Source organism: Psammomys obesus, unplaced genomic scaffold, assembly GCF_907164565.1.
Source record: "Psammomys obesus unplaced genomic scaffold, mPsaObe1.curated_primary_1811, whole genome shotgun sequence".
NCBI classification, from domain to species: domain Eukaryota; kingdom Metazoa; phylum Chordata; class Mammalia; order Rodentia; family Muridae; genus Psammomys; species Psammomys obesus.
Window position 1 is genome coordinate 5684401 of NW_026588752.1, and position 24257 is coordinate 5708657.

At 49.4% G+C, this 24257-nt stretch overlaps 2 protein-coding genes across 8 annotated transcripts in view; both read right to left on the bottom strand.

Annotated features, from left to right (window-relative positions):
• Window positions 1–2845, bottom strand: part of Flywch1 (FLYWCH-type zinc finger 1) — a 20228-nt gene extending 17383 nt beyond the window's left edge. For both annotated transcript variants that reach the window (XM_055604503.1, XM_055604502.1), the window contains exon 1: window positions 2657–2845. The gene's annotated coding sequence lies outside the window, so the exon portion shown is untranslated. The remainder of the gene's footprint in view (window positions 1–2656) is intronic.
• Window positions 2846–6887: 4042 nt separating this feature from the next.
• Window positions 6888–22954, bottom strand: Flywch2 (FLYWCH family member 2). 6 transcript variants are annotated; one of them, XM_055604519.1, is made up of 4 exons: window positions 22025–22954; window positions 15218–15396; window positions 9618–10045; window positions 6888–7092 (listed from the first exon to the last, which is right to left on the bottom strand). In XM_055604519.1, exons 3-4 carry the CDS (start codon window positions 9937–9939, stop codon window positions 6995–6997), a joined length of 420 nt encoding a protein of 139 aa, XP_055460494.1. In that variant the 5' UTR covers window positions 9940–10045; window positions 15218–15396; window positions 22025–22954; the 3' UTR covers window positions 6888–6994. The 6 variants fall into 6 exon arrangements, with proteins under 6 accessions (XP_055460494.1, XP_055460493.1, XP_055460495.1 ...); XM_055604518.1 differs by lacking the exon at window positions 22025–22954 and adding an exon at window positions 15755–15845; XM_055604520.1 differs by lacking the exon at window positions 22025–22954 and adding an exon at window positions 15583–15845 and having other exon boundaries at window positions 6888–7086.
• Between the last annotated feature and the right edge of the window lie 1303 nt (window positions 22955–24257).

Genomic DNA, 24257 nt, shown 5'->3' on the forward strand with positions numbered 1-24257 from the left:
AAAAAAAAAAAAAAAAAAAAAAAAAAAAAAAAAATTTTAATTAAAAATGTAAAAAGGTAAGTAATGTTCTGTGTGATTTATTTCAATGACTCCTCTCCTAACAGCCTCTGTGTGTGATGGGTAAGAGGAGCGCTTTACCTGGTTAACTAACCTGTGACTGTGCACACACAGATTGTACACAGCACTGCTGAGCTTCCTGGGATCACATACTGGGGTTATGTGTGCACGCCTGAGACCGGGCGAAGGTGGTGACAAGCCCCAGAAAGACTGCCAATTTCACCACCTCAGCACTGGTGGCATTCTAGAACTAACTCTGTTTCGCTGTGAGGGCAGGGCAGCTCTCGGCACCTCTGGCCTCTTTGTACTCAAGTCCACTATCACCTTTTTTCCCAAGTTACTGTGGAACCAGTACTGCTGGGTGTCTTCTGGTGAGGGGGCCGGTGAACTGAGAACAATTTAGTAATACAGACACTGCAGCTGGACGCGGTAGTGTGTGCCTTTAACTCCAGCACTCAGAGAGGAGGGCAGGAGAATCTCTGGGTTCAAGGGCGGCCTGGTCAGCATACTGAGTCCTCGGAGAGCCAGGCTTATAGAGAGACCCTATCTTAAAAGACAACACTTGGAAGAACAATGAGATAAACATACCTAAATCCAACCAGAAAACCTAAATCAAGCCCCAGCAATGGTAACAGACCCTGGAAAGGCGAATTTTGTTGTTGTTGTTTTAGAAACAGACATGCAGAGTTTGGGACTCCCAGAATCCCTTGCTATAACTTGGATCATTAATGTCCACCACAGAGGCACCAGTGGGAGGTAATGAAACCTTCAGGGGCGGTCCTTAGGTCACTGGGGTACGCCTTTGAGGGACCTATGGGAGCCCCAGCCCTTCTCGCTCTTGCCGACTATGAGGTGAACAGCTTGCTCCACTATATGCTCCTGTCATGTGTTCTCATTCTGCTCTCTCACTGCCACTATCCCCGCCCCCCTTGAGGGCTGCACCAACACCAGTGTTTTGTCTTCCACACAGAAAGCTAAGGGTGGGGGTGGAGATGGCTCAGCAGACAACGGCGGTCGGTAGGGTAAGCATGAGGACCTTAGCTCAGCCGGCAGAATTCATGTTAAATGCTAGGTCTAACTGGATGCCTGTAACCCCAGACTGTGGGAGGCAGAGATATGGTTTCCAGTACAGCTCCTGTCTCAAAGGAATAAGGCAGCCAGGCAGTGGTGGTGCAGGCCTTTAATCCCAGCACTCAGGAGGCAGAGGCAGGGGCATTTCTGAATTTGAGGCCACCCTGGTCTACCGAGCAAGTTTCAGGATGCCCAGGGATACACAGAGAAGCCCTGTCTCAAAACACACACACAAAGAAAAGAATAAAGGTACGGTAGGAGGGTGATAGAACAGGCCTTCACATGCACACACACACTCAGAACGATAATAAAAATCCACACAAGACACGGGAAGCTGACTGATAGACTCCCCAGCCATCCTCGATCGGAAGCATGGCTAGCCTTCACCTAGCCTGCTGCATGCTCACAGCTCACTCTCTGGGGATGAAATCACACCCATCTCCCATCCGCTTATGCGGGCATCAAGGCTTTCCTTCCTCGCTGCCTCCTCTTCGGCCCATCAAAATCTGGGCAGTCCTCTGATGGTCTTCGGCTTTGGCCACTCCACTTCTACCCCCACAAGCCGAGAAGTTACTCTTCTTAACTTACTCTTCCTTATCCCCCCTCGCCCCAGCAAAAGCCATCTGCATAGGCAAGCACATGGCCAGCTCCCCTACCTAGCCATAACTTATACTGTTTTCTGCCCCCCCCCCCACACACACACGTCAGACTAGTGACGCTTGTAAGAACAATGAGATAAACATTCCTGAATCAGACCAGAAAAGCTAAATCAAACCCCAGCAATGGGATAGACCCCGGAAAGCAGAAAAATTCCAAAGCAAACAAAACAAACCCACCACCACAATAAAAAAATTAAAAAAAAAAAAAAGACCTTTCTTTGCAATGGTTTTCTGATTGTGTGAGTAAGGAGAAAAGGAGGGTTTAAAGCTGTCAGATAAACTAGGTCTTGAATCAATGGGTTAGCCAGTCAGTCATTTGGAATGGAATGGAACGGAACGGAAAGGAGTGAATTAGAACGGAGCCTGAATAGATCTGCGTCATGTGAGCCCGGTAAGCGGCTCTCTTTAAACTTGTGATTCACGAATCTACCTTCATACACATAAAACATATTTCTCAGTCTAGAATGATTCACAAAGTTTGAAAGCCATAACGGGCAATCTATAGTCTGAACTACGAGGGGTAACAACCGGCAAAAAAAAATTGCAAGGTCACTGGGACTTGCCGCCGCCAAGGATGGGCCGCGAGGGAGAACAGAGCCAGGTGGACACGCACTAGGCAGGGTGGACAGGGTCCGAGGAAGATGGGTGAATATGTGCTCCCGATTTAGGGGTGATGAGATGGGAACAGGGGTCGGGTGCGTTGGTGAAGAGATCAAGGAGAAAGGGGGCACACCGCAGATGACCGACAAGGAGGCGGCCCGAGCTGCGGAGCTGGGGTCCCTCCCCAGCACCGGGCCCGACCCCGGGGCAGCTGGACCAGGCATCGCTCCGCTGACCGGACCCTCCCGCCCGCAGGGGCCCGTCCTCACCGACGGCAGCGGGCCCTGCCTCTCCCGCGGCTGAGCCACGCGGTCCTTCGTGAGGGTCTCCGCCAACAGAGGCGTCGGCCTAACACCCGGGCTGCTCTAAGAACCACGACCCAGGCGCCCGCTCCCGCCGCCAACTGGCCCCCGGGGAGCGAGCCGCGGACGCGCGCGCCCCCGCGAAGAACCGGCTTGGAAAGCCCAGACGCTACTAGCGAGCATGCGCAGCAGAGGCGCGGAGCCGTTCCTGGGGCGGATGCTACTTCTCCGGGTCTTCTCTGCGCGGTGCCAACCTGACACCCTGGCCAATCAGCATACAGAGGCGGGTCTATTTACCGCGAAGGAGGCGGGATAACCCAAGGTCCCACGACTGCATCCGGGGGGCGGGGTAGCAGGTGAATTTGTAGCAGGGATGCAGGCCGGGCACCCTCACTAAGAGGATGCTGGAGGGTCGAGGCAACAGAACCTTGCACAAGATTCGGCTGGATTCTTAGGAAATTGTAATGTTGGCTTAAGTGCATGTTTAGGCCGGTGACCTTCCTGAACTTTCTTTTGATTTTTTTTTAACTTATTTTATTTTTACTTATTTTTTTCAAGACGAGATTTGTCCGGGAATTCTCTCTGTAGACCAGACTGGCCTCAGATTCAGAGACAGGCCTGCCTCTGCCTCCCCTGAACGGGATTGAAAGCCTGTGCTACCGCTGCCAAGTGTTCTTTTGTTTTTGTTTTTTACCATACTTCTGAAATATTTAAAAAATGTATTTTTATGTATTTGGTGTTTGGTCTGCATGTGTATCTGTGCACTATGTGCTTGTCTGGTGCCTGCGGAGACCAGAAGAGGTTGTTGGATCCTCTGGAACTGGTGTTGCTGAGAGATGTGACCCACCATGTGGGTGCTGGGCATCAGACCTTGGTCCTTTGACAGAGCAGCCAGTGTTCTTAATAGCTAAGCCATCTTTCCAGTTCCCCTGAACGTTCTCATGAAGCACCTTGAAGCCTTTAGATATCACCCACTCCCAATCCAGGACAATCTGAGATTCGAAATAGTGACAATAACAGATCATGAGTTTAAGGAAGGGTCCAGGAACTGGCTGTGGTACGGCAGAAATGAAATGGAAGCAGGAGAATCAGGAATTCAAGTCCATCATCAGCCACATAGAGAGTGCAAGGCAAGCCTGGGCTACATGAGACCCTGGGTCTTGAAAACAACAACAGGTGAATAAGAAAAATTCGCAGCAGGTAAATAAAGAAATGAAAGAGAAAATAAAGGATTTTTTTTTCCAGAAAGCTAAAAGCTAACAAACAAAAAAACCTCACTCAGAAAGAAAATGCAAAGCCTGGTGTAGAGGGGAAAACCTATAATCTCAGAATTGGGGAGACTGAGGCATGAGAATGAGGCCACCATAGGCTACATAGTGAGTCCCAGGGAAGCTGGTTCTACTTAGATGTCTCAAAAAACAAATAGGGTTGGAAAGATGGCTTAGGCAATGTTTCTCAACCTAATGCTGTGACCCTTTAATACAGCTCCTTGTGCTGTGGTGACCCCTGCAACCATAACATTGTTTTCATTGCTACTTCATAACTGCAATGTTGCTACTCTTATTTCTTTGGAGATAGAGGTTTAGAGATGGCAAAGTTTAGTTATGGGATCTGATGCCCTCTTCTGGCCTCTTCCAGAATCAATCATGTACATGTTACAGACATATGCGTGCAGGCAAATGCTCATACACACGAAATAAAAATAAATCTGAGGTGGTATTCACGGGGCAGAAGCAGGGGGATCGCTCCCACAGGGAGGATGCTTGCTCTGCCTTGTACTCTTTCTTGCTTTTAACACAGCTGGAAGGTTCTACAAGTAGCAGGCTCCCACACTTGCTTTGCTGTCCCTTCGCCTCAGAGTTGGCAAGACTCCAGCTTCTTGCAACACCCTCCCCCCCAGCTCTACTGCGATCCACACGTGTGATTTACACATGGGCAGAACCTATAAGCCCTCTGCAATTTGGTAATCTCAAATCTCTGTCCTCTACTCTCCTTCCCATGCTCTCTGTGTCCAGTGACCCTGCAGGCTCCTTAAGGGCTCCACACTGGGAACCTCAGGAACCCAAGTAGACAGAAATCCTGCCTCTGGTAGTGTTAGTTTTTGTGGTGTGGGGATGGGGCAGGAAGCAAGGGCAATAAATCTAACACAGCATACGGTGCAGGGAGCCACCGTGTGCCTGGTCCTAAAGGAGCCCTTGCTTCTGGCAGTCTGCAGTGCAGGACTGACCGAGATTGGTAATCCAGGACCACACTCCAGGAGGCGCTCACGGCCCAGGTACCGTGGAGATGCCGAGCAACTCATATTGTGCATGCCAGGAGCACACTATCTGGTCGCAGGGAGGAACTGTGAGGTAGTCTGGTGGAGACCTAGGAGTACTGGATTAAGCTGGCCACTCTAACCCAGGTAAATATACATAGGCCAGAGGAAAACAAATACAAGCTTGCACGCAAAGGTTAGGGTAGCCTTGCTCCCGTCCGGCCCCTCCTCTCCCTTGCTTCCCTGTAGTCATTCTCTCCAGCTCCATCCCAGGGCTTCCTCTGTGAGTGTGTGCATGTGCGTGTGCGTCTGTGTCCCTGTGTGTGGAGGCCAGAGGTCAACACTGGCTTCCTCAACTGCATTCCCTCTTATGTTTTTGAAACTGGGTCTCTCACTGAACCGGAAGCTGGCCAGTTAGGCTAGACAGGCTCGCCACCATGCCCCAGGGACCCTTCTGTCCCTGTCTGCCCAGCCCTGGGGTTAGAGGTCCACTCTACAACATTGTTTACCAACTGAGCCATCTCCCTACCCTCATGTCCTGCCCCCCCCCCCCGCGTCTCCTAAATGCTGGGATCAAAGGAATGGCTGCCACACCATGCCCAGGTCCAAAAGCACACAGCAAAAGAGAAACCACAGTGGACTCTATTTTTAAAAGGATGAAAGAACGAACTTCCAAGATTGGAACAGAATAGCAATATTACAACAGCCCTCATGGGGCTGGAGCAATGGCTCAGTGGTTGAGAACACTAACTGCTCTTCCAGAGGACCCAGGTTCGATTCCCAGCAACTGCATGGCAGCTCATAACTGTCTGTGCCTATAGTGTCAGAAAACACAACATCTCACCTCCAAAGGTCCTGCATACACATTTCTACACAGACATATGTGCGGTCAAAATTAATAAAATGTTTTAAAAGTTTAAAAAACAGCCCTATAACAGCAATACAGCAGAATGACAGGAGAAAAAAAAATGTGGCAAGTATCTGTTTCAGAGAGAGTTTTGAAGACACATTTGAAACATAGGGCCTCTACATTCTACATTGAAAAGGATAATGTTTTTCATACTCAGAAGTGGTTTTTCAGAGAATAGGACTGGTAGGTAAAAGGACTGGAGTCCAAAGCTTGTGCCCTTTGAGAGTGTCTGGGGGTAACCCACTTGGGGACTGGAAGACAACTGTTTTCCTTTCTCTCCAGTCCACAAGTTGGAGGGGGCCAGGCTGTGTGTGTATGATCTCCTGGGGTTGCCTTGCACTCTTGTGAGGATTGTGGGTAGATGCTTGACAAGTGTCAGCTGTAGCCTCATCCCTTCCTCACTGGTGCCCGTCGGGAGGAGGCTGGGGCTCTTGTGTCTGGGAGCCAGCAATCTGAGGGTCATCTTTTAGAGAGCAGGCTTGCTTAGATCAGGAAGGACAGTGGCCCATGGCAACCTTGGACTCAGCTAGAGCGAATCTGATGTCTCTTGTGGAGGAAAGAGTCAGGCATGAGGAAACCAAGCTGTCCTGGGTCCAGGGCAGGAGCTCTTGGTGACTCATTTCAGGCTAGCAGTAGCACAAAGATGAAGCCTTGGGAACTGCTCTGAGTTATGCCAAGAGCTCATTTTCCAGGCCAAGAAAGCCCAACCATGAATGAACCTAGGATTTAGAGGCCTCAAGAGAGACTGCACTGGGTCTACTGGCCCAGGCCAGGCAAGTCTGGGATGAGAAAGAAAGTCAGAGAGGAAGTCTCCAGAGTGCTGGGATCACAGCTGGTCCCAAGAGTTCTAGCGTTTTAAGCCTACCCCAGCCTGGTGGTGGTGGTGCACTTATTTAATCCCAGCACTCAGAAGGCAGAGGCAGGCAGATCTCTGTGAGGTTCGAGGCCAACCTGTTCTACAGAACAAGTTCCAGGACAACCAGGGCTACACAGAGAGATCCTGTCTGGAAAAACAACAACAAAAACCTGCCGAAGGTGGAAAACAGCATACAGCTGCTTTTATTTTCTCTCTCCTTTCCTTCTTGCTTATAAAAGTAACCTATGCAGTGAGCAGAGCACACTGCAGCAGTTGCCAAAATTATGGGGAAACACTGGGCTCCTTGGGGACCACAGTGGTCTCCTCCTCGGAACTTGAAGACACCCCTGATGATCCATTGTCTTCTGGGCCGTCTGTATCTGGGGAAAAGGCAGATAGGTCAGGTTGGTAACAAAGAACAAAGGAGGGATGGAAAAGGCTGGCCCTGGGCTCCCACTGTTCTGCTGTAAGCTGAGAGCCACTCGCCCTAGCCTCTTAGGGGTCAGTAAAAGGCCAGGTGTCTGTGTTAACTGACTTAAGGGATTGCCACACTGGGGACACCATTCCTAAAAAGCCCCAAGTTCAGGGTCACAAACACTTCTTGTGTCGTTTCTAGGAAACAGCTGAGTAGGATGCGGCTGAATTGCCACCACCTGGCCAGGGGTGGGGCGGAGGCAGGAAGGTCTGCATGTGGGAACAGGGGACAGGAAGTCGTCCACTGATGAAGAGCACGTGCCCAGCAGAGCCCGGAAGGGGTGCCATCGTTCCTTTGTTTTGTTCCAGTTCTCCCAGAAGCTGTAGTGCTTCAGAGCCTGAACTCACACAAGAAGCAGTAGGAGGTCTCCCGTGGTTGGAAGGGACCAATATGATGTCTCTATAGCCAACTGTTTTTGTTACCAGCCACAGTCAACCTGCTCCTTCTGTGCAGGTTGCCTCAGGGTAGTGACTCCAAGATCAGCCTCCCATAGGTCTTGGAGACCCCATCTTCAACCCCTGTGCTGGTGAGAACCAAGTGGCCAGATAGTAGGGCACTCTCAGAGAGCGCTCAATGCCCCAGCTGTGAATGGGAGCCTGAGGATCCTTACGGTCTCCAAAGAACTCCAGGCTTGTAGCCACAGCCACTCCATGTTGGCTTCCATGAGCTTTTAGCCCCTGGGGTGGGGATGGGCAGTGGGACGATGGAGCTTTATGACCTTTGGCCGTCCCATTCAATTTCTACGAGCAAGGAGGCAGGATCCCCTGCCCGGCCCAACTAACTTTTGGTAACACCAGCACTTCCTCTCCTTCCTCTTTCGGGTGAGGCTGATCCTAAGGGGCCACCTGTGCCTTGGCAGAAAATGGAACCCCAAGACCATAGCTTTTCTCAGCCCACCATCTCAGGGCCTGGCAAGTGCTGCTTCTGCCGGAAATAGATCAGCTCAATTGCCTTCTTCCTGCCACAGGCATCCCTAAATGTGTGCTTGAGTTGCAGTATCTCCTGCTCCAAGCCCAGAGGGGAGGGGAAACTGCTTTAGACTGACACACACTCACCTCCTAGGGAAAAGTCACATGAAGGGACAAGAGAAACAATGACAGAGATGCTCACACAGACGACAACCACACACAGGACACAGGAATGGGCACAACATGCACCCACACAGCCAGGTTGGGGAACTTGCAGCTTCACCCAGGAAGATGTCTTGTACCCCTCCCCGGGCGACCAGGTGCTGTTGGCCTAGGGCTCTCCTTCCAGCTCTGGTGACTTTTGAGAACTCTGTGTCCTGGCAAGTGGGTCAGAACCTCGATCAAGTCTCAAGCCTCTGTCCCTTGTTAAGCACATCTTGTGGCCATCGGCCCCACTCTCTTTCCCCACCTCAGCACCATCCACAGTGTCCTGACACTGAGTACTGCAAGCTTGGTTACTTGTTTTCCTCCAGTCTCTGGAGTGCTCAGAAACTAGCCTTCATTGCTTGTCCCCAGCCAACCCCTCTGCTACCTGCCACCTCACTGCTCCCAAGGAGGCCTGAGGACACCACAGGTCCCAGGAACATGGGACTAGCCTGAGCTGGGTGTAAAGAAAGGGACAGTATGTTGTCACCGTCCTCCACCCACTGCCCACCCCGTCACACTGGAGGAAGGGGCGAAGCCATGGTGGAGCGGTAAGGAGAGGCTAATGCTGCCCATTGCCTCCCATCATCTCTGTAAACGAGAGGAGAGGGCACTGAGCTTTCTCCGTAAGCCTTGTGTCCTCATCAGCCTGAAACTTCTAAGGGTCCTCCATGGAAACCTCCTGAAAGTCCCCTGGAGCTCTGTTCTGTCCTTTGTGGAGGCTTTAGTGAGGGTGAGACTCAGGGAGACAGGGAGGAGAGTCCTCCAGCTCCTGCTGGCCCAGGGCCCTGAGAGCACACGACTGCAAGTCTACAAACATGGGCAAACTAGCTGACAGAAGAAATGAAGGCACTCTTTGTACCTGCTGTGAAATGCTTGTGGAACATGTGGACGGTGGACCAAGAAGCCCAGGCCTTTGGAAACACCATATGTAGCCAAGACCTTGAGCGAGGTCAGCAGCCTCTAGGATGCAGCACAGAGCAGCATGCCCACCTCAACCTCCGACACCCCTGGGATGAAGCAAGGCAAGCACCCCATGCAGAAAGGGCTCTTTATGAACTCTAAGGGGCAAGGCTACTTGGCAATACCCCGGGCTAAGTCAGGGTCCCAGGCTCTTCAAGGAGTGCCCAGTGCCCCAAGCCGGCACCTGTAACTCCTGTGCCCTCCGCCTCCCACCTGTGCTCAGAGAAGCAGAGCAGCATTGATCAGGAAGGCAAAGGGAGTGGCAGGGGCTCTTAGAATGGGAACCAGATGCCGGTGGCAGCTCTGAGAGGTACCAGGTATCTTGGAGGGGCAGCGCCAGCTACGGGAGCCTCACCCAGGTCCAGCTTGCTGCGCTTCTGCTCAGGCTCCTGGAGGGCTGCTTCAATGGCCCGCTGGGCCTCAGGGTGAGTCTTGAGGAGGGCCTTGGCCAAGGTGGCAGGGCCCGGCACGCCCAGGGACATGATGCAATGGACTCCTTTGCGCTTGGCCCCAGCCACTTTGGGGCTGTCTTTGGAGGCTGTCAGCAGGACTAGCTTGGAGAATTTTCTGGGCTTCCTGGGGGCTGCTGGGACCACATCTGTGCCAGGCTGGGGAGTTGGCTCCTGGCCGGCCTTCGTGTTCTCACCCTCCTGCTCACTGGGCTTGGGCTGGGGCATTCCAGGACCAACAGCCTGGCCCTCAGGCCTGCTCAGCCCCGGTAGATAGGCTTCTCCTTTTCCTCCTCCTCCCTGGCCAGGAACCTGGGAGTCCAGGGGCTCTGTCCTAAGGTGGGAGGCAAAGCAGTCAGTGGAGGAGAATGGGGTGCTACCAAGTGGATCTGCAATGTAGCTTGGGGTGATGGTGGGAGTGAGTGAGTTCACTCTTCACCAGTTTACTAACTTGTATGTCCACGAATTCAGTCCCCTGCCCCCAGTGATAATATACTTCACATCTAAAAAATATATATTTATTCACAAGGTAATTTCCCCATTAGTCATTTAGTCAAAAGAAAAAGGTCCCCTGTGCTATGTAAATGCCAGAAAAGAAAATACACATGAGCTGGGCTTCCGTGAAGCTCAGTGGTAGTGCAAAAGCTTAACATGAGACAAGGTCCTGAGTTAGGTCCCCAGAACCTCAAAGTAAGTTAAGCCGCAAGCAAATAAGATTAATACAAATCACTAGAATAAAACCAAGCATAATACAATTTAGGACCAGGCACAGTGGTACACGCCTTCAAGCCCATCACTTAGGAAACAGAGGCAGGAAGATGAGTTTGGGGCCTGCCTGGACTATATAGGGAGTTCCAGGACAACCAGGACTATACAACAAGACCTGCCTCCTGCCCCGCCCCCCAAATCCTTCCTTCAGGCTGGGGATATAGTTCAGGGACACAGAACTTGTGTAGCATCTGAGTGGTCAGTCCTCAACATGGGGGTGCGGGGAGGGGAGATCTTGTTTCAAACGTAGAGACACAAATACAAGTTGACAAAGACATGACCCAGAGAGCTGGGGACGTGGCTCAGTGAACAAAGTCTTGCTATGTAAACATAAGGACCTGAGTTTGGATACTCAGCATTCATTCATATAGAAAGCCCAGTGTGAGAGCCTCTGTAACACCCTAGTACTTGGGGGAGGGGAACAGAGTCAGGTAGACCCCAGGGGATGGTTTGCCTTCCAGTCTAGCCAAAACAGGGAACGCTTGGCTCAGTGGAGACCCTGTCTCAGAAAATACCGAGTAGCGGTAGAGGAAGATACCCAGTTTGAACCTCTCTGACCTGCCCATGCACAGGAGCACACCTGAAAACACACTGCACATGCATTTCACACGTATACACACTACTCCACATAACAGAGGGACCCAGAAACCTCTTGGATGAAATGGTATGCGGAAGAGGTCAGGCACCTTGCCCCACTGGCCTCCTTATCCAAGTCCAACACAAAGCAACCTGAGTCAGGAATGAGATCTGAGGCCAATCTTGACCTTCTTTGCTGGAACCCAGTGACCTCCCTTCCCAGTATTCCCATCATCCCACCTGTGCCAAGGGTGAGAACCAGAACTGGAACCCAGATTCACTGGACAAAGGCCAATTCCAAAAGAGAAAAGCCAGCCATGAAGAAAACTGCTCAAGAGTGTGGTCCTACCTTAAGGTCAGGGTTATAACACTAAGAATAAAATAAATATCCACAAGCCCACAATGATAACAATACCTGAATATATATTGGAGAGGGCCCAAGTTTTCCTCATGAATTCCAGGGCTGGGGATATAGTTCAGAGTGCCTGTCTAGCATGCACAAAAGTATGGGTTCGAGTCCCAACACCACGTAAACCTTTTACAGGAGCACATGCCTATAACCTTAGCCCTTGGGAAGTAGGGGTATGAGGATTAGGGGCTCAAGGTCACTCTCAGCTACCCACAAGGTTCAAGGTCCGACTGGGCTAAAAGAATTCAAGCTAACAGAATTCTAAAGAAGATGCTCCTCCCTAAGGTCGACCTCCCCTCTCATTTAGTGACTCAGTCCCCAGGAAGTAAGAATAGTGACTATTCAGGGGAACTAACTGGCATCCACCACCTCCACCAGCTGATCAAAGTCACCACTATCTGTGATGGTCACAGAGAACTGAGATGCCTGTGCTGTGCTGTGCTGAGGCTCTTCACCTCTGCGGGACCCTAGGAAATCTCACCCCCACATTATGGGTTGCTCTGTAGCATGCTTGCCTAAAGCCCTCCAAATCTGCCTGTGGTCTGAAGCGACTTTAGGGTGATGGTGGGAATGAGTGAGTTCACCATCATCCCGATTGTTTTTCAAAGACTTATTCCTATTATTTTTAGTTTCTCATACGTGTGTCTGAATGAGTGAATGCCTTCTGTACAGGCACCCTCTGAGGCTAGAAAAGGGTGTCAGATCCCTTGGAGCTGAAATTACAGGCAGCTGTGAGCTCCCCAACACGGGTGTTGAGAACCCAACTAGGGGCTTCTGAAAGAGCAGCAAGTGGTCTTAACTGCCGAGCCGTCCATCAAGACCCATGTTCTTAAATTGTAATGTCTGTGAACTCACTTTTTTTTTCCCAGTAGCCACATATTTAACATTTTAAAAGATAAGATACACTTACTCAACAAAGTAATTTTTTTTTTTATTAGTCTACTATTCAGAGAAAAAAAGTCTCAGACCAGACTTCTCACATATGAGGGGGAGGCAGGAGAATTAGGAGTTCAAGACCAGCCTGGGCTACATGAGACACTGTAAGTAAATAAGTAAGTAAATAAATAAATAAATAAATAAATAAATAAATAAATAAATAAATAAATAAATAAATAAGCAAACAAACAGAAGCCAGGTGTGGTGGCTCATACCCTGAATCCCAACACTCAGGAGAGTGAGGCAGAAAGACTGTCATGTGTTCCAACTTCCAGGAGGAAAAAAGTGTGTGTGTGTGTGTGTGTGTGTGTGTAAGGAGATGGTTCTGTTGGTAAGAGCACTTACTGCACATGCCAAGGACCTGAATCCAAGTTCCCAGCACTCTTGTGGAAGCCAGGCCTGGCCAAACATACCTGGAACCAAGTACTGGGAAGTAGAGATATTCATTCAGATCCCTGGAGCTTGTTGGCTGACCAATCTGCCTAGCCAAGATGGTAAGCTTCTGGTTCAAGTGAGATGCTTTGTCTCGAGGTAATGAAGTAGAAAGGGAAGGTGGGGGGGGGGGGATGACACACATTCAATATCCATCTCTGGCCTATGCACATGGAGAGGCACTTGTATATCCTCACACACATACTACACATACCCACACACACAAATTATCACCCGCCAAAAAAAAAAAAAAAAAAGTGAAGCAAGGGTTGGTGTAGCCCAGTTGAGAGTTTGCCTACATTATTCAGTCCCCAGCCCTGCAAAGCCAAGCAGCTCTCATGACCTTGGTCACGATTAAGGATACCCAAAGAGCAAAACTGGCTCAAGATCCAAGAGCATACAATGAGCAGGAGTCTTTCACACATCACCCGGTCTATGAGAGCCAGGATAATGAATCTTGAGATGCCCAGGTCCTACCACCTAGCAGCCGGTGTGGTGGCATACACCTATAATCCCAGCAGTGGGAAGGGTAAAGCAGTATTGGGGGTTCAAGTCAAACCTACTTATCAAGAACCTGTCTCCAAAACAAGGGTTATCAAGATCACTCAGCAGGTATTGGTGATTTCCTCAAGACCTGCGTTCCATCCCAGGATCCCCATGGTAGGAGAGAGCCAGTTCCCACAAGCTGTCCTCTGACTACACATTGCTGTTCCAAAAAACAAAACAAAACAAAACCCAAAATGACAAAGATCAAACAAAAGAAACAGGCTTCCTGCTCTTCCAGAGGACAGGTGTTTGCTTTCCAGCATCCACATGGTGGCTCACAACACCTGTAGCGCCTAACGGATATGATGCCCCCTTCTGGCCTTCACAGGTATTGTACACATGTGGCACACAGACAAAATAAAAACATTAATAAGAAACAAAGAAAGAGAGAGAGAAAGAGAAAGAAAGAAAGAAAGAAAGAAAGAAAGAAAGAAAGAAAGAAAGAAAGAAAGAAAGAAAGAAAGAAAGAAAGAAAGAAAGAAAGACAGACGTGGAGGTGGAAGCAGAGTAGGAAAGGTTAGGCTGGAGGCAGGGTTCATTAGTTGATAAGGGGCTTTGAAGACTGAGGAAGGGCACGCCAGCCAAACAAGGCAGGCTGCTTCTAGAAGAGGCAAGTAAGTGTGTCTTTCCTAAAGCCTCAGGAAGGAACACAGCCCCGCTCACACTAATAACAAACACCCACATCAGCCTTCTGGCCTTTAAAATATATGAGAATAAAGCTGTGTTGTTTTTAAGTCACTAAATTGGTGGTGACTGTCATTAGGGTGGCCGTGGAAAAATCAAGGTCCAAACTCTTACTGACGAGGCTCTGGAGGCTTGGAATTTCACTTGTTATCTTGGGGTGAGCAATAGAATTACCTTCATTAAGGTGATAGTGAAACAGCAACGTCCTAACTGGAAGGACAGGCCCCTTATCCTCTCGGGGCTGGTTTGCGCTGTGTAATGGGAGTTGCTAGCATCAGGTGAAGGGTAAGCACGGTGAACTCAGGTTACCAACAGCTGTTCCCATAGTCAAGGTCCTGCACAGCCACGGAGAGCTGTGATTGGACATATGACCCCGGGGTGTGCAGGACATAGCCCACGGGGAGACAGAAGAAAACAGCAGTAACCCTCCCCGAGGATTGAGAATTGAGTAACATGCAGAACAGAGCAAAGCTTCCCCATGCGGGGTCCCAAATAAGGGCATCTCCCTTCCCTCATCACCATGACTCAGAATGGTCTCTTCACCACCCCTGCCCAACAGGTCTTGTACCTAAAACCCTCCGGCTCCCTGCTCCCCTCCAACCATTGTCCCTCACCCCAGCTCCTAGCCCTCAAATTCTGGGACAAGGACTCCCAGGCCTAATGCAACGAAAGTGCAGAGGTTAAGCATGGGCGTGTACCAACCGGGCAGAGCGGACACCGACTAGGGTAGGGGGCGCGTTGGGGGTTGGGGGTGTCCAAGGTTGGGACGTCCAGGGTGCTCAGAGGTAGGGTGGGTTTGTGAAAGGTAAGCATGGAGAAAGGAAGCGCCTCGCGGATAGCCGACAAGAGGGCGGTCTGAATTTGGGGGGCAGAGCTAGGAACCCTTCCCTAGCACCGTCCCGGATTCCGGGACAGCCATGCCCGGACTCGCTTCCGAGCCGGGACCCTCCCGCCCGCTGGGGGCCCGTCCTCACCGACGGCAGCAGGCCCTGCCTCTCGGACGACGGAGCCGTGGCGGGTCCCTCAGCCTCAGTGCTTTGGGCCCCCGCCTTGGCTCCCGCCGTCACCTCAAGCTAGGGTCACGGGGCGAGCATGCGCAGTAGGGCCGTGGTGGGGACCCATTCCTTTGACGAATTCCGCCTATCCAGATATTACCTTTGCAGCGGCTTGTTGAACGCTGGATCAATCGGCGTGAGGGGCGGGTCCGTTACCCTCGAAGGGGGCGGAGTCAGTAGAGATGGAGCATTCAGGGTGGAGCAACCTGGGTTTGGGATCCCGGGTATGGTTTATTGACGTCTTCCCACTCATCTCACGCAGTATTTGACTCTGACTCCCTGAGGAGGAAGCCGGGACATTCATTTAAAGGTTTTTGTATGTTCCATCGAGGGGAGGGAAATGTTTTCCTCTTCATTAAAGCTAACTGGATTATTATTCAAACATTTGTAACTGCGCAGCATCCTTTGTCAGCAGCCCAGCCCTCACCCATTGATACAACCCTTGCCCATTGGTCCGGCCTTTACCCTTAGTTCAGCCCTCGCCCCTTGGAGTCACCGCCTGCTGGAATATCCTTGGCACTTTGTCCCAGTGACCGTGCACTGTGGCGGTGGCGACACGGATGGCTCAGGTCGCTGCTTTCTTGCTGTATTTTGCGTGTTCCCGTATCCTGACATCCTTGTCTGGAGCCTCACCCACCTTCAGAAGGCTCACCACCTTTATGGCCGCATGACCCTGGCTCGGCGGATCCTTGTGTCCTATCCTCCCTTCTGGTTCCTTTATCTCTTTGGTCCCATCCTTTCTCCCGAGTCAACGTCATTTCCTGGGCATTCTCTAGTAACTGAAGGGCCTTCGTGAATTACGTCATTTGTAATCGATCGTAATCTTGGTTGTTTCTAAATTCATTATGTTATAAATGTTTTCTATATAAATCACTGATGTCAAGTCTTTGCCTCAAAAGAACAAAACAAAGGGTCCAGCGAGGTGGCTCCTTTAGATAGCTGGGCTCAACCAGAAAGCTCAGCCTATAAAGCATTTGCTGCCAAGCCTGTCCTACCCCAGTTTAATTCCTGGGACCCACAAAAAGATGGAAGGAGAGAAATGCCTCCACAAAGTTATCTGATATCCACACACCAGCCCATGACCACACATAAAAATAGTTAATTAAGGGCTGGAGAGATGGCTCAGTGGTTAAAGAGCACTGGCTCCCCTTCCAGCACCCATAAGGCAGTACACAGTGACCTGTAACTTCAGTTCTGGGGCATCTGAAGCCCTCTGCAGGCCTCTATGAGCACCAGGCAGGTGGTGCACAGACAGACATCCAAGCAAAACACCCAACACATAAAAAGAAACAAATATGAAATAAACATTGTGGAAGCTATTTTCAAAACATAGAACCAGTAAAGATCTTGCATTTAAAAAAAATAATTAATACTCCAGACAGTGGTAGTGCACACCTGTAATCCCAGCATTCAGGAGGCAGATCTCTGCGTGCTTGAGGCCAGCCTAGTCTACAAAGCAAGTTCCAGGGCAGAGAAACCCTGTCTCAAAATAATTATACTAAAAATTAACAAAAACAGAGATAGCAGGATTAAGAGTTCAAACTCAGGGCTGAAGGGATGGCCCAGAGGTTAAGAGCACTGTCTGCTCTTCCAGAGGTCCTGAGTTCAATTCCCAGCAACCACATGATGGCTCACAGCCATCTATAATGTGGGCCGGTGTCCTCTTCTGGTGTCCAGGCAGAACACTGTAAACATAATCAATAAATCTTACAAAAAAAAAAAAAAGTTCAAAGCCAGCTTTGACTGCATAGGAAGCTGCTTTAAAGGAAAAAATACAAAACACTGAGATGGGTGATGCTTCACAATCCCACAGTCAGCTCTGTGCTCAGCTCTCTGCTGGTACAGAAACCAGCATTTGAATATCCAGGGACCATCTTCACACAGGGCGCAAAAACATCAGTCCAACGCTGCTCTCCACCACTCCCTCCTACAGAGCCTAGCCTAGGCTCTAAATGTCATGGCATACTGGAGCTCTGTAGCCAGCATTTGCTACTTGTGGGCTCTTTAGTCTATCCTTCTCCACTCCTTTTCTTTTACCCTTTCAAACCCCTAACACTAGATAAGAGAGAACAAAGGATAGAAAGGACAGGAAAGAGGCCCCTGAATAAAGTCAGGGGTTGGAAAGGGGGCGACGTTATCGTTAGACTGCTTCCCGCTGCTTAGGGGCATCAAGCTCCTTGGGCCAAGTTTGATCTTTGACATTAGGAAATCAAATTTCTTCTTCTCGCCATTTATTCTCTGCAAAAGACTACTTAATCAACCATGACCAAAAGTGACTAAGAACCAACCAACAACCCAACAACCTCTCAGGCCCTGCTGTTAAACACCCTCTGAATGGTTCTCAGAATTCCAAATGTCACACAATTGCAGAACTTTCTGCAGCTGGCAAAGGCAAAGTCATATAATCCTAGCACTTGGGGAGGCAGGTTAGCCAAGGCTACACAGAGAAACCCTCTCTCACACAAACAAACAAACAAAACACATATTTTTATAATATCTCTGTGGTGTTTGGTTTTCATTTTTCGAGACAGGGTTTCTCTGTGTGGCCTTGGCTGTTGAGGACTCACTTTGTAGACCAGGCTGGCTTGGAACTCACAGAGATCTGCCTGCCTCTGCCTCCCAGAGTGCTGGGATTACAGTTGTGCGCCACTACACCTAGTATTATTTCTATGTTTTTAAAGAAACCAAAATTCCAAAATCCTCACTGAAGAGCTGTCCCTGCCCTCATCTAGAGGCCCATGCTGCCTCTTCTCTAAGGAAGGTTGTTGGGAGAATTTTGGTTTTCTTAAAAAATCATTATGTTATGCAAACATTTTTTATTGTTGGTGGGGTTTTTTTTTGTTTGTTTCTTTGTTTGTTTGTTTAATTTCAGGTGTAGAATACACGGGGTTCCTTCAGATTGTCCAAAGCAGCTATGACTGGACTTGCCCCAAGGAACTCAATGCTCCTTATCAGCAAGAAGTCTAACAATAGCGATGCCCCCTTTCCGCTCCAACCTTCTTTCTCTCCTGCCTAGTGTTGGGGAGTTGGAAAGGATAGGGGTGGGGTAGGGAGGTAGAAAAAAAGAACCCAATAAATAAAGTAACCAAAAGTTCTGGTTACAGAGATTTTTACCCACTTCATCTGGTCTTCCCCTTAGTAGAGAACCTTCTCCAGATTCAACCCCCTATGTCCTCCTGGTCATGAGCTGTCCCATTGGAGTCCACCCTGGAGTCTGTTCTCCCTGCCTATCCTCTCTTGATAAGGCACCATCAGGAGGACCCGCCCTGGGGATGATTCCTTCTGGCTGTACCCTTATGGGCAACCTGCTCTCACTCTGACAAATGGCAAACTGCTCAGTTACAGTGGTTACTGTTATCAGTAGCTAAAAGTAAAACTGCAAAGGCTACTTGCCCTGCCTATCACTTTTCCCCAGAAATGGTTTAGCAAAGCAAAGTGCTTTCTCTGAAGACTTGTGACAACGATCTGTTCTGAGGTTGCCTCTAAAGTGTAATAGCTTTCGTTTTTCCCTGTCTCTGAAGTAAATGTTCAACCAAGTGCTCCTGGCTTCTGAGTAGCAACATGTCAACTCCCCAAGGAGCCTCTTTGGGGTTGAGCACAGAATTAGATTTGAACAAAAGATGAAGGCAAAGGCTTAGAGCACAGGCTGAGTGCCAAGACTGGCCAGAGTGAGGGTCAGGAACCCCATGACATCACCATCACCACAGAGGATTTAAGAGGCCTCATTTGTGTAAATGAGCCTGAACATGGGGAACTCTGCAGCCCTACCTGATGCTCATGATAATCCCTAGAGTGGCTCTCTTTGCCTGAAAAGCCCTGGCCTTGGAGCTCAGAGCTCCGAGCCACAAAGCCTGGGAGGCTCCCTGAAAGAAGTGAGGGTTGGATCTAGGACAGCAGTGTCAGGGTGCAAGCTGGAGACAGCCTGCAGCACTGCCATGGAGAAGCCAGGATCTTGCTGTTAAGGAGTTGGGGAAGGGAGCTCACCTTGTCCTTTGCAGGGTAAAGGTGTAAAGGGGTGAGGATTCAAGGAGACCCAAAGATATGCCTTGGATTGTGTAGGTATAATATCTTGTGTACTGTATGGATTCTTCACCTGTCAATAAACAGCTGATTGGCCTATAGCCGAGGCAGGAAATAGGAGGGAGGAGTTACAGTAGAGAGAGTGAATGCTGGGATAGAGTGACATATTCGGGGAATTCACCCCAGACACTGAGGAGGGCAGATCCATGAAACCTGAGCAGAGGTATCCAGCCACCACACGGCAGAACTTTTTTTCCCCTCATTTATTTTATGTGTGGCAGAACGTAATAAAATAAATGGGATAGTAGTTACGAGCAAGTCGGGGAACATGCCTATTGGCCTAGGCTTTTGTAAACTTATATATATATATTATAGATGAGTGTTCTATCTGCATACACACCCGCCTGCCAGAAGAGGGCATCAGATCCCAATATAGATAGATGGTTGTGAGCCACCATTTGGTTGCTGGGAATTGAACTCAAGACCTCTGGAAGAGCAGACAGTGCTCTTAACCGCTGAGCCATCTCTCCAGCCCTCATAAATATATTTAAGTCTCAAAGTCTTTATTTCTGAGAACAAGGACATGGGTAAAAAGCATGGGTTACAGGGAACATCTGTCTATAGGACTGGATCACAGGACCCTAGAGAAGACCAACAGCCTGTGAAGCAGAAGAGCACAGAGGTGACTGCGGGGATTCTGCCATCCAGGGCCCAGGAGCAGTGTCCAGTGGCTGTTCACTCCAGAAAATTCCCTCTCAGGTATTTCTTTGTTTGTTTTTTGAAACAGGGTTTCTCTGTACAGCCTTGACTGTCCTGGACTTGCTTTATAGACTGGGCTGGCTTTGAGCTCACAGAGATCTGCCTGCCTCTGCCTCCCCAAGTACTGGGATTACAGCCCTGCGCCACGGAGCCTGGCTGTTCTACAGTTCTCTAGGTAATCCAGGGTGGCCCAGAACTGTCCATCCTCTTGCCTTAGCTTCCTGAGTTTACAACCTGAGATTACAACCACATCTGGCTTTAGTGGTTTTGTTTATTTGTTTGGTTGGTTTTTGTTGTTTTGAGACAGGGTTTCTCTGTGTAGCCTTGGCTGTCCTGGAACTCACTCTGTAGATCAGGCTGCCCTCAAACGAAAGGGATTCATCTGCTTTTGCCTCTCTGATTCTGAGGCCAGCCTGGTCTACATCGAGTTGTAGGCCAGTAAAGGCAACAGAATGAGACAAGGTTTTTGTTTTGTTCTGTTTTGTTTTGTTTTGTTTTTTAAAGGGTCAGCAAGATGGCTTAGTGAATAAGAACAGTTACTGACACACCTGACACACCTGAGTTTGGTCCTCTGAACTCATGTGGTGGAAGAGTGACTCCAGCTCTCAAAAAGCTGTTCTCTTTGCTGTACACACAGGCTATGGAATATTCAGGAATACACACACTCTCTATTTCTATAAGAAAACATGCTGTGATTGGCAGCCCTAAGTTATTTGTTAAAAAAAAAAAATGCTAACTTGTACAAAGAGAAAAAGCAAATAATTCAAAAAAAAATAGGTCAGTGAGTTAAAAACTCTTTTTTATCTGAATCAAGTGGCACAAGACCGTACTCCTAGTTATTCAAGAGGCTGAGGCAAGAGAATAACAAGTTCATGGTCAAACCGGAGACATGCAGTGTCAAAAAGTTAAAAAAAAAAAAAAAAAAGGCTAGCTATGATGGTGTGAATGAAAATGAGGACCTGATCAGTCCTAGGTATGGTTAAGGAGAGAACAGCTAGAGCATCTGAAGGGTCCAGACTGAACCTGGCTAAGAGAGGAGAGGGGGTTGAATGGGACAAGAGAGAAGACTAGGGGGAGGGAGAAGAGCCAAGAGGTCAAGAGAATAAGGACCAGGAGCACCAAGACAGCTTGTGGCCAAAATGGCTAGGCTATACAGGAAGCAGAACTGCAGAGTGGAGCCAGGACTCCGTAACAGGTACTTGTGCCTTAAGAGCCTGACAGCATCCTGGGCTACATGAAATTCTGCGTCAAAAAAAAAAAAAAAATATATATATATATATATATATATGATATATATATATATATATATCATACATATATCATACATATATAGCACAGTGGTAAAGCATTAACACTTAAACTTTGGCTTCATGAGACCCTGTTTTAAAACAAAATCCAGACATACAATAAAAAGGGAAGTAATATTACCAGTATGGTTGTGTGGAAAAATCAAGGCTACACCAGGTAGTTTATCTCCACCACCACCGCCATACCCATTTTCATTTTTATTTCTTTTTTTTTTTTGCCGTACGGCCCATCACAGTGTTGTTATGAGACAGTTTTCTGGGTCCAGCCATCTCAGGAACAAGTTACATCTTGTCGACAGGGTCAAAACAGAGTTCATAGCCAGATGTGGTGGCAAAGGTCGGTAAAGCCAGCACTCCGAGGCAGAGGCAGGCAGATCTCTGTGAGTTTGAGACCAACCTGGTCTACAAATGGAGTCCAGGACAACCAGGGCTACACAGAAAAACCCTGTCTCAAACAAACAAACAAACAGAAAGTTCATATTCCCATGCCCGGTAACCCAACTGCTTCTTCAGATGCTCCACGTTTGTACGCTAACCAGTAAAGGATGTAAAGAGGAACGTTGCCATTACCTAAAACTAAGGCGCACAGTTTGGAAACGTGTTGCCTGTCTTGACTTAAAGCTTGCCCACCCCTTTGTTCCCTTATCATTCTAAATTCCGGGCCAAAGTCCAAGAGAGGACTGCAAAGAGCTGAGTCGAGGGTCCTGAAAACCAGGTGACCTGGAAAGGCGCAGTCACCTAGGTTTACTTCTGCTCAATCCCTCGTGTCAAAATATGATTGGTTAATAACACAACAGCCCACCCCGCTCCTGTTCCCATACCTTAAAAACGCTGTGCGACCTCCCAGTGCGACCGGGTCAGATCCGGAACTGGCCGCCTCCCTCCCCGCGCAGAAGTTAAAGCTTTCATTTTTAAGCGTCTCTGAAGTGAGTTTTCCCCCGCTTCCTCCCTGAACCCAAACGCGTTATTCTAGTATGGTCGCTCACGCCTGTAATCTGAGCACTTGGGAGGCCAAGGCAGGAGGTGTGTAAGGCGTGTGAGGTGTGTGCTAGGCTCCTATCAAGCACCAGGGCAGCAGGGACACTGCCTCAAACAAAACAAAACAAGCGACGGTGAGGGACTCGGGGACATGCAGCCTGGTGCTCCCGCCTGCATGGCGGCGCACGGGCGGCTGGAGAAGCTGTCTTTGTTCGCGAGCGCCCAGGTCAGCAGTTTGGGAGCCTCGGGCCAGCCCACTCGCCTGGCTGGTGCCCTGGGTCCCTCAGTCCTCCGGGCGGCGGGGAGGCAGCTGCGGGGCCTGGGCTTCCGCTAAGCGCTGGAATCCATTAGGCCAGGAAGATTTGCGGGGAGAGGAAACTTGGATATCCTGGGGAGGACAGGCGTGAGGGGGATACTTCCTGGAGATGGGCCCTGCGAGGCAGGGTCTCCCAGTGTGGAAAGTACCTCTCGTTGCATCAGCCAGCTACCTGGAACAGTAACCTGGCATTTTCTCGTGCAGCTGCAATGGTACCAGTGTGAGTCCACTGAGAAAGAGCATGCTCCCAGAGCGGGCTTGTTACTTCCCTGTGGGCAGAAAGGGATGACAGAGTTAGTCCCCAAGGCTCAAGAAAATGTCAGGGTGATGGAGTCTCCACTGTCTTCTTCACGTGCGGTGCTGAGACTCCCCAAAGGCAGCCACATTGGGTTTTAAGCCATAGGAACCATCCGCCAGTGCTCTGAAAAACATCCTGCTTCCAGTGGAGGGGCCAAGGCCAGCCTGCCCACACAGCTCTCCACTAAGCAGCTTACATGCTTTAGGAGGAGCCGGAACAAGGTTCAAGGTTACCAGTTCCTGCTGTGTGAACACTGTTCTCTGAGCATAACAGCCATTGTCATCCTTTTAAGATGCACTTTGATCAGTTTCTATGTGCATTTGAGTGCGTCCCTAGGAATCAAACTATGGTCCAGCAGTACCAGCTCTTAACTGCTGAGCCATCCTTCCAGCAGCTGTTTGTGTGGCTTTTGAGACAGGGTCTCGATGTGTAGCTTCATTTGCTTGGAACACACCAAGCAGACCAGGCTGTCACAGCGACCCACCTGTCTCTGTCTGCCAAGTTCTTGGATTAAAGGCGTGCATCATTATGCCTGACACTATTGCCATCTTGATCAGAGCAGCTACGATGTTCCCCAGAACCCTCAAGCTAAGATCTGAGCCTGCTGTCCCTTCCTGTCAGCTGTTTTTGTTTGTTTGCTTGCTTGCTTGCTTTGGGATTTGGGAGACAAGGTTTTTACTGTGTGGCCCTGGCTCTCCTGGAACTAACTTCTGTAGACCAGGCTAGCCGAGAACTCACAGAGATCTGCCTGACACTTCCTCCCAAGGGCAGGAATTAAAGGTATACGCCACTACCACCCAGCTGTTTTTTGTATTTGGAGACAGTGTTTGTCCATGTAGACCAGGCTGGCCTCAAACGAGAGAGAGACAGGGAGAGAGATCTGCCTGCCTCTACAGCTGAGATTAAGGGTGTGAGCCATCCCACCTGGGATCTGTCAGCTGTTTCTAATCCTGCCTCAGCTGCATGTGGTCTCTCTGTCTAAGAAGGTAGAATGTGCAGATGGAAGGTTAACTAAGGCGAGAACTTCATCCATGCAGCCGGAAAGTCATCATCAGTGTTGTGGTGAGATATTTCTGTCGTGAAGCTGTTTGGGGGTCACCCACGCTCCCATAAGTAACCCCTCATCCACACTCTGTAAATAAGCTCAATAAACTGGTTCACCAAATTATTGGACTTTGGTAGAATTGTTACCTTGGCATTTCATTGGTGCCTATTTGGGACGAGTAAACTTTGTTTTTGTCTACTCCGGAAAGTTCATGCAACACTCCCTGTCGAAGATCACTGTCATTTCAACATGAAGTAGTGTCACTTGAGTCTGTAAACAAAGAAAAGGAGGGGAGGGCAGAGCCCGCCAGGCAGGCAGCAAACAGGCATGTGCTTCCGTGTCTTCCCCCCTCACTTATTTTTTTGTTCTTATGCATTATTGAGGCATGGTATGTGTGTGCACATACATGTATGAGCA

Excerpts from the sequence above, each read along its gene's own strand:
- Flywch2 (XM_055604519.1), bottom strand. The coding sequence starts at position 9,939 with ATGCCCCAGCCCAAGCCCAGTGAGCAGGAGGGTGAGAACACGAAGGCC. Across the intron at positions 7,093-9,617 it reads GCGCAGCAAGCTGGACCTGG|ATACAGACGGCCCAGAAGAC; the intron begins GTGAGGCTCCCG and ends CCTTTTCCCCAG.